Source organism: Lacerta agilis, chromosome 14 (genome assembly GCF_009819535.1).
Source record: "Lacerta agilis isolate rLacAgi1 chromosome 14, rLacAgi1.pri, whole genome shotgun sequence".
In the NCBI taxonomy this organism is placed as follows: Eukaryota; Metazoa; Chordata; class Lepidosauria; order Squamata; family Lacertidae; genus Lacerta; species Lacerta agilis.
Window position 1 is genome coordinate 2,323,126 of NC_046325.1, and position 15,494 is coordinate 2,338,619.

Genomic DNA, 15,494 nt, shown 5'->3' on the forward strand with positions numbered 1-15,494 from the left:
GGGGGGAATCCGCATTTTCTGCCCCGATTTCAGGGGTCCCCCCCACCCCCCACCCGAAACAAAGTGACACATCGCAGAGAACTGCATTGTCTCGACCGAAATCGCCTTGCGGAGAGGAAAGCCAGACTTCTGAAAGTTCTTCCAAGGCAGGAGTTTGCTGAACAGTTTTTTTAATTTTGCATTGTGTGTTTGTGAGAGAGAGTTTTGTGTTGTTTGAATTTTGCGGCGCAAATCGTGCATATATTCTGCGCCGGGATTTAATTTTTTTTTTTTGGGGTGTGCGTTGGGAGGAATCTATAGGCGCCTCGACCATGTTTGGAATCACTGTTTCATGACCCCCGAACTGGCTTTCTGGGATCTGATTTCTCCCTCCCCAGGAATATTTTTCCGCTGCTGTGGATCCCGAGATTCCCTCCTCCTCCTCCTCCTCCTCGGATTCATTCTGGCGTTCCTGGAGCGATGGCTGGCTGGCTGCTGTGCTTCTGGATCCCCTTCGCCCTGACTGCGGAAGGTGAGGCACCAAACGGGGTCCGGGTTCTGATCCAGACCAGACCCCCTCCATCATGCTCAACAACGCACACACACAAACAAGTGGAGCGAAGTCTCCCAGATTGGGACTCCCGCTGGGTCCCTTTGGGGCAAAAGTGCAATTGTTGCGGAGAAGTGTGCTGGGGGGGCTGTTGCACCAGGAATCCTGGGTTTCCCAGAAGGAAAGTTGGTTCTGCCGGGTGAAGAGGTCTGGAGACCCGGACGCCTGGGTCCCCTCCCCGCTAACAGGGGGACTTTGGGTATCTCAGAGCAGAATTTTCCCTCCCTCTGATGTTTCTCCCTCTCGCCTCCCCCCCCATTCCTTTTCCCTCCTCGAGGCCTGATCTATTTTTGAAGATTGCGTTCAAAGTGTTTTTTAAAGTCCCGCATCGATCTTGGGTAATGAGCCTCTCCGAGGCGATAGATTTTCTTTCCTCTTTATACCCCACTGATATCGGCGCTCTCCTAACCCCCCCACCCCCAGAAAAAAAGGACAACGATTTGCAATACGCTTTCATCTCTCCAAATTCTGATCCTCTCCCTTCCTCATCAATCTTCGCTGCCTGTCGTGTCCCCCCCACACCCTAGTTGTCCCAAGGGACTGGGGTGGGGCTTTCCCCTCCCATTGTTGTAAACTAAAGTGCTTTTTTTCTCTTCCCGGGGTTGGGGGTGGGTGGGCGGATTTGGGCTTGGTGGGCTGCTGCGGAGTGAAGGATTCTGGGAGTGCGGACACCTGAGCTCCCCTGGGTGGAAGAGGCAGGGGTATGGGGGCAGGTGAAGTGGGGGGGGGGAATTTGGAGGATTCCTGGGTTCCCTGGGGGGGAGAGAAATGAGGGGACAGCTCAGCGTCTTGGACCCGTATGTAGAAGCTGGGAACCAAGAGTACTGTTTTTGTGAAAAGGGCAGATCGTGGGGGGTCAGACTGGATGACCCTCGGGGGTCCCTTCCAACTCTACAATTCCATAGTTCAGTGAGAAAGTATGTAAGGACTCCTGGGTCCTCTTGGAAACAGTGGGGTGGAGGTGTTGTTACTGGGCTGGAGCCCAGAGGAAGGCAAGTGGCTGGAATCCTGAGTTACGAGAAGTTGGGGGATTTAGAATTGGCGAGTTGGAGGGGACCCCCGAGGGTCATCTAGCCCAACCCCCTGCAGGGCAGGAATCACATCCCTGGCAGGCAGCCATCTGCCCTCTGCTTATATCGATCGCTTAAGGAAGGAGAGACCGCCACCTCCCGAGGGAGTCCGTTCCATCATCAAACAGCTCTCGCTTGCTGCCATCATTGTGTCAGGCTGCAGAGGGGGAGCGGCGCCTAGTGGGTACAGCAGCCTCTGCTAACTGGGTGCTGAACACTTGACAGGTGGCAGGACTGCAGAAGGGGCTGTTGAGGGGGCAAAAGTTTCCACCTTGACCTGTTAGAAAAGCTTGAGCGCTTTGCCTGGGTCTCAGCCCTCATGGGGGCTTTGTTTTTAAGGAAAGGGCCATGGCTTAGTGCTGGAGCATCTGCTGGGAATGCAGAAGGCCCCTGATTCAGTCTCCGGCAGTGTCATCTCCAGGCTGGCAGAGCTACCTGCCCAAATGCCTCTTTAAAAAATAATAATTTGCTGCTGAGCCAGGGGAGAGATTCTTGCTGGGCAGCAGGACAGCTGCCTTGAGTGCAGAAGGTGGGGCCACCAGGTAGGGCTGAGAGACTCTCCCTTTTTGAAACCGTGGGCAGCTGCTGCCGGCCAGTGTGGACAGTCCTGAGCTAAACTGACCTCAGGGAGAAAAGAGATGGCAGCTCAGTGGCGGAGCCGCTGCTTGGCATGCAGAACGCCGCAGCTTCAACGTCCATCTTCCAGGCAGGGTAGACATGGACCACCGCAACGGTCCCCGGGGGACCAGGAATCCTGCGCCCTCCTCCTTACCCAAAGGGCCAAGAAACCTTGTCTCCCCACCCCCAGTAATCTGCACGCCCAGCTCCCGAATCTGCTCCTTCCTCCTGCTCAACCTGTGTCCCGTCCCCCCCACAATTTCCTCTTCATTTCCCCCTCTTCTCTCCCGTTCATCACCCCCTTCCAGGAGCTAAAACCTCATTGAAAAGGGATTAAAAACCAGGCCAGAGAAAAACAAACCCTTCGTAGCTTTCAGCCCAAAACAATCCCAAGCCAAGGGGGGGGGGGAAGCAAGGAATTTTTTTGGAGGGTGGGGGGCATGTGAAGCGTTTGCAAAAAGGACCCCCCCTTCTTAAGTAGCTCACAAAGGAACCATCCTTTTCCCACCCACCCCAGGACTGTAAAATCTCCCTTCTGTCTTATCTCGCCCCCACCCCACCCCAAACTCCCCCCCACCCACCCACTTTTCTTCCACTATCTCTGCCTGTTCCCTCCATCCCTGGTCTCCTCCTCGGAGGTCAGGTCTGTCCCAAGGCTGTGAAGGAGCGCCGGAGCGTGTAACGCATTAATTGAATCCTCTATTGTGGCTCCTGGAGCCGGAGCCACGTGGGGCGTCCAGAAATTCAGCGTGTGTCCACCCCCCCAAAAAAAACCCATCCTCGTTGCTGCGCATTGCTTTTGCAAACCCACCAAGATGGAAATTGGCGATGCTGCTCCTTGTCTGAAAAGCTTGCAAGTAGCATTGTAGAGATGGAAGTGGGTCCCCCAAGGGTCATCTAGACCAACCCCGAATCGCGGCAGAAGGAAAACCCTGACAGGTTACGGCCTCTGTTAAAAAAACCTCCGGCGAAGGAGAGCCCAGCATGTGTTCTCACAGCGGCCAGCCGGACGCCGTTATGGGAAAACCCGCCACAAGCAGGATTCGAACACAAGAGCGACACCCCTGCAGTTTCCAGCAGGTGGTATTCAGAATCATTGCGGCCTCTGACTGTGGGGGGGCACAGAATAGACACCCGTAGCCCTCTCCTCCTTCGCGAATTTGCCCAGTCTTTTTAAAGCCATCCAAGTTGTTGGCTCCTGTGGCAGGGAGTTCCACAGTTTAACTATGCGCTGCATGAAGAAGTAAGGACATTGAGGGTCAGGGCAATGGCCCATCCGGTCCAGCAACCTGTTCTCACAGTGGCCGGCCGGATGCCCATTGTGGGACACCAGAAAGTAGGATCCGAGTGCAAGAGCCGCTCTCCCCTCCTGCGGCTTCCAGCAACTGGGATTCAGGACCATCACTGCCTCTAACCGTGGGTCCCTGAGGGTCATCCAGTCCAACCCCCTGCAATGCAGGAATAGCAGCTGTCTAGATCACCACGTTCCACACCGGTTGACAGAGCCTTTCCAGGATTTCAGACCAAGATTAAACAACCTCCACGGGCTTCGAATCTCCGGCGAGGCTTGTGTTCGAATCCTGGTTGTGGGTTGAGATGGGCCACTGGCCTGATCAGCAGCTGGGCTTAAATCATGTCCACCCCTTCCAAGATTTTGAGGCGTGCAGCAGCCAAACTGCCCAAGTCTCTTCTTGCCTGCTTAACCTCCATGCTTCTGCATGTCCAGAAGGCCTGACGAAACTTCTGCATGTCAGTTCAGACCATTGGGTCACTGAGTCCAGAGGCGTCCACTTTTTTTGAGGTTAGACTTCGGACCAGGATCTTTCCTGCTCGGTTGAGCTGAGATTACTCTCTCCAGCTTGGGAGACTTCTTCATGAAAAGCACAGGCCCTGTCTGCTGACCGATGGATTCTCACAGCTCGGTGTTTCAGGGAGCACCTGCTTGGCATGCAGAATGCCCCAGGGTTTAGCCCCTGACAGCATCGTTTCATTCCGACCAATGAGGACTAGAACCTTGATTTGTTTTAAAGGGGGTTTGGACGTAGCTCAGTGGGTCAGGGAGTACCTGCTTGGCATGCAGAAGGTCCCAGGTGGGCACCACCGGGTAGGTGACCCCCTGCCCCAAACCACAGAGAGGCAGCCGGCCGTTGTTAGCATTTTATTGTATTTATTCAAAACGTTTATAAAACACTCAGTATTTCAAGCTTCTCTAACTGGCGTGCAGCGGCTTTGAGGAGTTTGCAAAACCGAAAAAAGAAACATAAGAGTTGGAAGGGACCCCAGCGGTCATCTAGTCCAACACCCTACAATGCAGGAATCTTTTGCCCAATGTGGGGGCTCGAACCCACGACCAGGAGATTAAAAGGCTCATGCTCTACCATAATAGAGGTACTGTATAGCGCTCAGCTAGACCGGCATAACAGAAGCTTTCCGGGTACCGCGAGGTGGGATTCGAACCTGTGGCTCGCGGGCAGAAGCTGAGAAAAATTCCCGCCGTGCCGCCGGAGACCTGACTCCTGGCATGCCTCGCTCCGGCCCACAAACCACCTCTCTCGCCTTCTGTCGCCCAGGAATCCCACCCTCCCGGCAACCTCACACATTGTTTTATTTGTTTCCAAGTTTTTCCTTCGAGGAGCTCAAGGTTAGGGGCCGAGAGAGGGCCGAGAGACTGGCCCCACACGGCCACACACCATGGATGAGTTTGGGGCGCGTGTGTGACTCGAACCCGGATCTCTCCCAGGTCTTGATCCAACTCTCTGCCGGGGAAAGAACAGAAACCGAGTCCCAGGTCTCCGTCCCGCGTGGGGGTGTGAAAGCTGCCGGTTTCTCTCTCTTGCCAGGCGCGGTGCCAGCTCCCGGGTCGTTTGGGGCGGCGAGAAATTCGGGGAGCTGCCTCCGCATCCCGGGACGGAGATTGGCGGGCACACCTCTGACCGCAGAGAGGCAGAGGCGGTTTTTAATCTCGGTGCCTGGCTCAGCCATCAAAGGCACAGATTCCCCAGCCTTGCACCTGCCCAGGCCTGTAACGCTACTTTTCTCCTCGGGGAGGGAACCGCTCTGCTATCAAAGGAGGCGAGATCGCACCCCACGGTTGCAAGCGGAGGCTCTCCCCCCCCCCATTAGCAAAGAGCTAGCGTATTTTACGAAAAGCTTGGCCTATCACTCAACATCCCAAAAACCAAAGTGCTGCACCAACAAGTACAAAACAACCCCTGTGCAGCGCCAGAAATCCAACTCGGTGGTGTAACATTGGAAAATGACGATCACTTCTCCTACCTGGGCAGTTATCTGAGCAGTACATGTGAAAAGGACCTAGGAGTCTTGGTAGACCGCAAACTTGACATGAGTCAACAGTGTGATGCAGCAGCTAAAAAAGCCAATGCAATTCTGGGCTGCATCAATAGGAGTATAGCATCTAGATCAAGGGAAGTAATAGTACCACTGTATTCCGCTCTGGTCAGACCTCACCTGGAATACTGTGTCCAGTTCTGGGCACCACAGTTCAAGAAGGATACTGACAAGCTGGAACGTGTCCAGAGGAGGGCAACCAAAATGGTCCAAGGCCTGGTAACGATGCCTTATGAGGAACGGCTTAGGGAGCTGGGTATGTTTAGCCTGGAGAAGAGAAGGTTAAGGGGTGATATGATAGCCATGTTCGAATATATAAAAGGATGTCAACTAGAGGAGGGTGAAAGGTTGTTTTCTGCTGCTCCAGAGAAGCGGACACGGGGCAATGGATTCAAACTACAAGAAAGAAGATTCCACCTAAACATTAGGAAGAACTTCCTGACAGTGAGAGCTGTTGGACAGTGGGATTTGCTGCCAAGGAGTGTGGTGGAGTCTCCTTCTTTGGAGGTCTTTAAGCGGAGGCTTGACAGCCACCTGTCAGAAATGCTTTGATGGTGTTTCCTGCTTGGCAGGGGGTTGGACTGGATGGCCCTTGGGGTCTCTTCCAACTCTAGGATTCTATGATCTTCCCACAAGGGCGAAATCCAGCATCACCTGAGCTCTGTAAGTTTGGCTTTCTCCCGATTGAAGGGCAGAGTGTTTGAGGTCCGGGACATTCGCTGGGAAACCAAAATCCTTGTTTGCAAAGCTATTGTACTACCAACCTTACTGTCTGCTTGTGAAACATGGACCACTTCTAAACGCCATCTCCAGCTCCTCGAAAGATTCCATCAACGGAGTCTCCGAAAAATGTTATACATCACTTGGGAAGACAGGCGAACTAATGCCAGGGTACTGGAAGAAGCAAAGATCACCAGTGTCGAAGCAACGATTCTTCAACATCCACTTCGTTGGACTGGTCATGTTGTGCGGATGCCTGATTATCGTCTTCCAAAGCAACTACTCTATTCCGAACTTCAACATGGAAAGCGTAATATTGGCGGTCAACAAAAGAGTTTTAAAGACTGGTCTCAAGGCAAATCTTTAAAAATGGAGTATAAACACCGACAACTGGGAAACACTGGCCTGCGAGCGCTCCAGTTGGAGAGCAGCCTCTACCAAAGGCATCGTGGGTTTTGAAGACACTCGAACTCAGGACGCAAGGGAGAAGCGTGCCAAGAGGAAGGCACGCTTGGCAAACCCTCACCGTGATCGACTCCCGTCCAGGAACCGATGTCCCCACTGCGGAAGGACGTGTGGATCCAGAATTGGCCTCCACAGTCACTTACGGACTCACTGTTAAAATCTGAGGAAGTGTGCATGCACACTTCTTCAGCTCATACCAAGAACAAACTTAGTTGGTCTCTAAGGTGCTACTGGAAGGAATTTTTATTTATTTTTTATTTTGTTAAAAGCGTGTTTATGGAAGACAATCTTACTTGGCTACCAAAGAAGAAGAGAAGTAAAGTATAGGACGCTCCCATGGATAAGACGACCCCTATTTTCTGAGCCCCCAAATTAAGAAATAAATAATTGCAACATTCCGTGTGTAAGACGACCCCCAATTTTAAACTTTTAAAAATTGGGGGGGGGGGAATATAGTCTTATACATGGAAAAATACAGTATTTTGCGGGGAGGGGGGAGAGGGCGCCGAAACCGGGCTCTGATGTTGGTGCTGAAGCGCAAAGTGAAATAGGGGGCGGCCTTGGAAGTGGGGAGCATTGGAAGGGGGCCCTTCCAGTCATAGAGTTGGGAGGGGGGTCCCCAGGAATCATCTAGTCCAACCCCCTGCAATGCAGGAATCTCAACTAAAGCATCCAAGACCGGGGGTGGGGGTATCCACGTTCTGCTGGAAAACATGGGAATCTGGGTAGACTGCCTCTGAACCTGGAGGTTCCATCGTAGGAAGAGCCAGCATCTTGTTCCCACAGCGTCTGAACAGATGCCCCAGGGGGAAACCCGCAAGGAGGATTCGAACACAAGACCTGCACTCTCTCCTCCGGAGGTTTCCAGAAACTGGGATCCGGAAACGCCGCTGCCTCTGACTGTGGAGGGAAAGAATTGCCATAGCGCAGGCATCCCCAAACTTGGCCTTCCAGATGTTTTGGGACTACAACTCCCATCACCCCTAGCTAACAGGACCAGTGGTCAGGGATGATGGGAATTGTAGTCCCAAAAAAATCTGGAGGGCCGAGTTGGCCTATGCCTGTGCAAGGCAATCTGGTAGATCCCTGTCAGCAATTGTGCTGCAGCGTTCTGCACCTACGGCACACAAATTTGTCTAATTTTTTAATGCCGCGGCCATCATCCTGTCATCTAGCCTGACCCCATGCAATGCAGGAATCGCAGCTGCAGAACCCCCGATGGGTGAAAGCACTTGCTGTTTGGGCTTCGCAGGACGCACGCTGGTTAGGAATCGAAAAACGACACTGCCAGTTATCATAGCGCCGTTGCACAAAACTGCATTTTGGAACGCTAGGGTTCCGTCCGCCTTGCCTCGAAACGGGTGTGGAAGAGCTGCAGAAAATGGTTCTGAACCAGAGCGAGGGGATGGAGCGAGCAAACTCCAGAAAGGTTGCAGCATTGGGGACTTTTGAGTCTGGAGAAAAAGCGAGATGAGTTCCTAAAATGACGCGCCAGCTGGAGAAAGCGGAATGAAGAAAATCTTCCGCCCTCTCTCGTAGGACCGGAAAGCTGAGTGTTGCAAGATTCAGAACGGATAAATGAAAAATGCAGCGCAGAACTGGGACTTGGGTGGGGAACGTAGTCCCTTTTCCTATCCTCCAGGAACCGTAACTTACCAAGCCAAACTTGATTGGAGAATTCATGTTAGGCAAGATCTTGCGGCGTGCGAACAAAAGGGCCGCATCCAGTACAGCAACACCGCTGCCTCTGGAGAGCCTGCGAGCCCTTCCCTCTCTCCTGCTAACTCCCCAAATGCAGCCATGCGGCGCGCAGTTAAACTACGGAACTCCTTGCCACAGGAAGGAAGCGGCGGCCACCGAACTGGACGGTTTTAAAAGAGGATTGGACCAATGGATGGCTGGCTGCGCTCCGGGATCCGCAGGAAGGGAGAAGAGTGGCTCTTGCGTTCGAATCCTGCTTCGTGGGCACCGCTGCGGGGACAGGAGGCCGGTTTCGCTGGGCCTCATCCTGCAGGGCTACGATTCTAAGGCAAGCAGAGCGAGGGCGAAGGCTCGCCGCCCTGCATCTTGCGAAATGGGGGCGGTGAGATAATGGGGTTCTTTTTGGGGGTGGGGGGAGATGGTCGCCATGGCCTGGAGGCTGAGCCAAGCGAAGCGTTGGTTGCGGGTTCGATTGTGATGTGGGAGAAGGGGATTGTTGCTCCGGCACACACCCTGCCTCTTGCAGTCCTGCCCAGGCCTGGGGAAGGAATGGCACAACACGGTTCCTGCTCTTTTTCTTCTTCCGAGGGGGGCTATTAAAAGGAGCGTTTATGGGGCGCGCAGACACCTGGGCCCCCCCTCTCTGCCCACAGGGGCAGGACGCGGCTGTAATTAAACAATGCAAGGAGCACATTAACGAGGGCTCTGGGAGCCGTGCCCTGGATTTAATTAATAAAAAGTCTCCACGCACGCAGGGCAAGGGAGTGGCTTTGGCTTCTCTCTCTCTCTCTCTCTCTTTCTCCCACCCTGCTTGCGACTCTGGAGGAGCCGGCTGCGTGCTGGAAGGCCTAGTGGTTAGCGCGCCGGGCTGGGGGTTCGAATCCCCCTGCCCCGTGGCTTTTTTTAAATTTTATTTTAAGGAAAAGGCAAGTGAGGAAAAAAATGCACGCGGCCTGTCGAAAGCTACTAGCCGCAATGGCTGTGGTCTGCTCTGCCCTCCTCTTTCGTGCAGTGTGTAGTTAAGGCTGTGGAACTCCCTGCCACTGGAGGCTGTGGTGGCCGCCGGCTTGGATGGCTTTGGCGGAGGATCGGAGAAGTTCATAAAGGATATTGCCCACCAGTCAGAGGCAGTGACGCTTCTGCATGTCAGTTGGCGGGGACGGCAAGAGGGGACTGTTCTGCTCTTGTGCTCGGATCCTGCCGTAATGGGCGTCTGATTGGCAGCCCCTGTGAGAACGGGATGCTGGAGCAGATGGGCCATTGGCCTGATCCGGCAGCCAGGCTCTTCTGATGTCCTAATGGAACCTCCAGCTCCAGAGGCAGTCTATCTAGATTCCTAGGTTCATCTAAGGGGTATTTCACATACATGTGAAAAGGATCTAGGAGTCTTGGTAGACCATAAACTTGACATGAGTCAACAGTGTGATGCAGCAGCTAAAAAAGCCAATGCAATTCTGGGCTGCATCAATAGGAGTATAGCATCTAGATCAAGGGAAGTAATAGTACCACTGTATTCCGCTCTGGTCAGACCTCACCTGGAATACTGTGTCCAGTTCTGGGCACCACAGTTCAAGAAGGATACTGACAAGCTGGAACGTGTCCAGAGGAGGGCAACCAAAATGGTCCAAGGCCTGGAAACGATGCCTTATGAGGAACGGCTTAGGGAGCTGGGTATGTTTAGTCTGGAGAAGAGAAGGTTAAGGGGTGATATGATAGCCATGTTCAAATATATAAAAGGATGTCATATAGAGGAGGGTGAAAGGTTGTTTTCTGCTGCTCCAGAGAAGCGGACACGGAGCAATGGATTGAAACTACAAGAAAGAAGATTCCACCTAAACATTAGGAAGAACTTCCTGACAGTGAGAGCTGTTGGACAGTGGGATTTGCTGCCAAGGAGTGTGGTGGAGTCTCCTTCTTTGGAGGTCTTTAAGCAGAGGCTTGACAGCCATCTGTCAGGAATGCTTTGATGGTGTTTCCTGCTTGGCAGGGGGTTGGACTGGATGGCCCTTGGGGTCTCTTCCAACTCTAGGATTCTATGATTCTATGATTTGGCCACTGTGGGAGCAGGAGGCCGGACTTACATGGACCTTCTTGGACCTGATCCTGCAGGCTCTCCTTACACTAGGCTGCGGTATTCCCGAGGCAGGCCAGCGGTCCATCGAGGTCCCTGCGCCTGATGTCTCCGGTCTACAGCTCCCAGCATCCTTGTCCACTGGTCTTTCTGGCCAGAACTGGTGGGAGTTGGGACTTGCAGCAGCAGATGGAAAGCCACAGACAGCTAGCCTACACTGGCTGGCAGCAGCGCTCCTGGGATCCGGGCACCCTGCCGCTGGAGGGATTTGCACCTGGGACCCTTCTACATTCCAATCAGGTGCTCTTAACCCACTGAGCAAAGGCCGGCCCTCTCGCCTTCCGATTAAAATAAAAATAAAAATTGGCACTTTTGTTTTAGGGGGAAGGAGGACGGCTGTGCAAATGGCAGTTTGGTCCAATGGTCGGAGGGCTCGGGCCTGGATTCGAATTCGCCACTCGGCGGCCCTGAATCCTGCTGGTGGTGACCGTGGGGGCCTCCTCTCCGCCTGCGACCTACCTCGCAGGGCTGCTGCTGCAGGGATTAAACGAGGACTAGGACCTTGGGGAGAGCAGGGTTCGAATCCCTGCCGGGGGATGCAAAACTGCCCTTAAGGGCTCCTCTCAGCCTATAACCTACCTCGCAGGGCCGTTGTTGTTGGGGTTAGATGAGGAGCCAGGAGAGAAGCACGTACATTCCCCCTTGAGCTGCTCGGAGAGAGAAAAAGCACGTAAATATGCAATAATGAAATATTAAGTATTAAAAGATCCGGCTGTCCGCACAGCAGCCGTTCAACCTGCTGCAACCTGCCATCATCATCCCAGCCCCTTATAGAAAAGCTGGGCCCCATTTGCTTTCCGGGGGACCCAGGAGTCCTGGCATGTGTGCGTCGTCCCCCTCCCCATGTTCCTTTCTGAATCCTCGTTGTGGGGTGTGTAGTCAGATCCTCACACATCTGGGACGGATTTAGACAGGAATGAGTGTGGGCCGGTGGGTGGGGCGGGTGGGAGGCCTTGGTGTGGGTGGGTGCGTTTGGAGGGGGCTGGGGGGGCTGCAATGATGCAGCTCAGTATTGGGGGGGTCCTGCTGCGGGGTGGGGCCGTGTGTGCCGTGCAAAGTCCGTTGTGCGGGGAAATTTACGAAAACATTGTCGACCTGCTGTTAGGCCCCGTCAGCGCGTTGCTAGCAGTATTTATCCTTTGTCGTAGAGTTGTGTAGGGGCGGAAGGGTACCCCAAAGGTCATCCATCCCAACCCCCTGCAATGCAGAAATCTCAGTTAAAGCACAGGCGCGGCCTTCATCTTACAGATCTACCAAGCAGTCTTTATTTCCCGTCGGAAGCAGACTTTACTGATCCAGACCCGCTGTGCCCTACCTAGCCCAGTAATGTCTGCTCTGACTGGCAGCGGCGGGTCCCCCCCCCAGGCAGGGGAGACCCTCCCCGCCCAACCTGCAGACGCCGCCATTGATTGGGGGGCCCCAACTCGGACCTTCTGCACTCAAGGCAGACGCTCTGCCACTGAGCTGAGGCCAGACCCATAAAACGAAGCAGGTTCCTAGTCCTCAACGGCGGAGGAGGCTGGCCTTCTGCGTGCCAAACAGGTGTCCCGCCACCGTGTTGCACCAAATATGTAGGGTGCCTGGGCGGCTCTTCCTTCCTGGTATGTGGAAATACCCCCAGACACACAAACGCACAGGCACCCATCCCTTACCTCCTCCCTCCAGCCACCTCGTAATGATTTTCCACTTGGCCCCCATCCCACTCGCCTTGGCCCCTGGGGCATCGCAACTCGGAGGCGCCCTGTAATTACCCAGAGTTCCCTGCTGGCACCCCTCCCGCCTCCATCTGCTTATCTCGTGGGGGGGAGAAAGTCAGTGATTGTGGAGTGGTGTGCAGGAAGGAAGGAGAAAAATCTTCCTTTTGTTTCCAATTTCCTCTGTATCTAGTCCTGGTCTGTCGAACTGGGGGAGGGCGAGAGGAGCAGGGGAGGGGTTTTATTGGTTTTTTTGGGTGGGGGGGTGTTATTCGCCTCTTCTCAAGCTCTGAGCCCTCCAGGAGTGGGGGGGGGCAACCAGGCTGGAGAGTTTTCGGCAGGTGGCGAGGAATCCAGCTATTTGGCGTATGGCTAAGCCGGAGGGGAGGGCGAGGAAGGAAATGGAGATTTATGTTGGGGGGGGTGTCTGTGTGTAATGGCAGGACCTGAGGGCTTCTGGTGGAGACAGAATGGCTCCCAGAGAGGGAACAAACAAAACCACTAGCTAGATCGTAGAATCATAGAGTCGGGAGGGGGACCCCCAAAGGTCATCCAGTCCAACCCCCTCTGCGACGCAGGAATCTCAGCTAAAGCATCCACAACAGATGGCCACCCGACCTCTGCTTAGAAACCTCCAAGGAGGGAGACCGTTCCACCGTCCAACGGCTCTTAACCATCAGAAAATTATTATTATTATTATTATTATTAAAGTATTTTTAATTAAATTTTACATAACAAATTTCAATTTGAACATACCAATCCCCTTTCCATTTAGGATTGTCAAAATCCTTTGACTCGCCCTTCTCTGGTTTCCATTGTGCAGCCATTTTTGCTCAACTTATCCTCCCCCCCCCCAATTTGTTCTATCTATTGCTAACTTTTCCAATAGTCGAAACAAAATAAAATAAAATAGTCTCTAAGGTGCTACTGGAAGGAATTTTTTATTTTATTTTGTTTTGACTATGGCAGACCAACACGGCTACCTACCTGTAACTGTAACTTTTCCAATATATTTTGTCTTTTACAAGTATTACTCCAATCCTGCCATGTTTATGACGTTCTCTTAAATAGAGTATAAATTTTTCCCATCCTTTCGTAAACTTCTTCTCGTCCTGGTCTCTTGATTCTCCCGGTCAATTTTGGCGTTTTGTCATCGTCCATCGTCTCCACTAGCCATTTTTCTCTGGTTGGAACCTTATCTTTTTTCCATCTCTGGGCCAGTAGTATTCTTGCTGCTTGTCACCACATACCTACATAAATAGTCTTTTCTACTCTTTCGGAGTCTCTGTGCCTAAAATACCTAACAAAAAAATGCCTCTGTTTTTTTCACAAATGTTATTTTAAACATTTTCCCCACCTCATTATATATCATTTCCCAGACTGCTTTTGTTACCTTGCGCGTCCAACACATACGGTAGAACGTGCCCATTAAAAAATTATTCCAGTCTCCTTTCTTGTAGCTTGTATCTGTTGGCTCAGCAGAAAACAAGCTACTTAAGCAATTGTTTTTTTTCTTTTTCTTTTAAAAATGCAATTTGTTGGTTTTGTGGCATTTTGGCCCTCTCGACAACCCCCCTGCGAGGAAGGCCTCCTCTTCGTTTCCCCTTTTCTTTCCTCCTGTTTGGGAGAACTGGGAACGGGGAAGAGGAATGGCCAAAGGCCGCGTGGCAGGTCAGTGGCAAAACAACAACAACAACAACAACAACCCGGGACTTGAACCCAGGACCTTGACAGGAGGCCAGCCGGCATCCTCGCTGGCGTGTGTCTCAAGGGCCCCCCATGAAACCAGCACCCGGGTGTCCCAAACAGAGGCCCAGGTAGAGATGGAAGTAACACTCAAAACTTAGGGATAGCCAACGAAGCTGAGCATTGGTGGAAGATTCAGGGCGGGTAAGAGGAAGCGCATAGTTAAACTGTGGAACTACCTGCTGCAGGGTGGCCACCAGCCTAGATGAGCTTTAGACGAATTCACAGAGGAGAGGGCTATCGATGGCTCCTAGCCAGGATGAGAGCGCTCTGCTTCCACAGCCGGAGGCAGCCGGATGGGTCCCTGGCCTGATCCAGCAAGCTGCTCTTGCATTCGCGTAATCCCTTCCCATCTTGACTCCCATGGGCCTTTGCTCAAGCCGCGCATTGGAGACCCTCCTCCCTCCCCTTCCAACTTGGGGACGAAAGGGTGGGCTTCCTCAAACAATGGACCCTTTTGTTTTCTCGGGAGACCTTGGCAGAGGCGGAGAGTCCGCTTCAGGTATCCATCCCTCTGCCACCACAAAACCAAGAATTTTTTTGTGTGAGGTGGGGGGACGTACGCAGACACCCTGGTTTGCATTGAGGGGAGCTGGGGGCGGGGGCGGGTTTGCTAAGAAGATAAGAAGCTTTAGCCGGATCAGGTCCCTGGACCACCTAGAGCAGCATCCTGCCCTCAAAGTGGCCAACCAGGTGCCCTAGAGGGAAACCCGCAAGCAGGATTCGAACCCAAGAGCCGCCCCCCCCTCCTGCGGTTTCCGGCGAACCAGTTGTGCAGGGCAGAGTATCGCCATCCTGGCTAGTAGCGGTCGATAGCCCCCTCCTTAATGAATTTGCCCCGATCCTCTTTTTAAAGTTGGCCATCGCTGCCTCAAGTGGGAGGGAGTTCCGCGGTCTTACCCGTGTGCTTCACTTTGCACGATTGAAGAGGAAGTGGGCGACTCTCGTGCAACAAAAGTTGCATCCCCCTCGGGAAAAGGGAAGACCCTCTTCTGAAGCCACCCGGTTCTTCCTGCGGGAGGGTGTTCCGCAGTTTAACGGAGCGTCGGAGAAGGACTTTTTTAAAATAAAAAACCCGGAAAGCGGATAAAGGGGGACGGGGGGAGGCGTCAGATGCGGATGATGTGTTGGGGGGGGGGCACGTGTGTCAGTGAAAGGGTGGGAGTTGTCTTCCTAGCCCTGGGCGGTGGCAGCAGCCGCAGGGTCTGTTTGGGGAAATGACGCGAGTCCGGCTTTTTTATAAATATTCCGCCACCGAGTGACCACCTTTGACCCTTTGGTAGGCAGAGCCGTTCCCAGAACCTCGTGCGATTGTGCAAATGTGGAGGGAACGTGCTCCGGGAATTGGCTCGGCGGTTTTTGGTCTGTGTGAACAAACAACAAGAGCAGGGTTTTTGTGGGTGTGTGGATAT

At 53.2% G+C, this 15,494-nt stretch overlaps 1 protein-coding gene across 1 annotated transcript in view; it reads left to right on the plus strand.

Moving 5' to 3' along the window:
* Positions 1-428: 428 nt before the first annotated feature.
* EPHB4 (EPH receptor B4) overlaps positions 429-15,494 on the plus strand; it is a 38,050-nt gene continuing 22,984 nt past the window's right edge. The window contains exon 1 of the mRNA XM_033169552.1: positions 429-511. Coding sequence (XP_033025443.1) covers positions 460-511 — 52 coding nt within the window. The 5' untranslated portion in view covers positions 429-459. The remainder of the gene's footprint in view (positions 512-15,494) is intronic.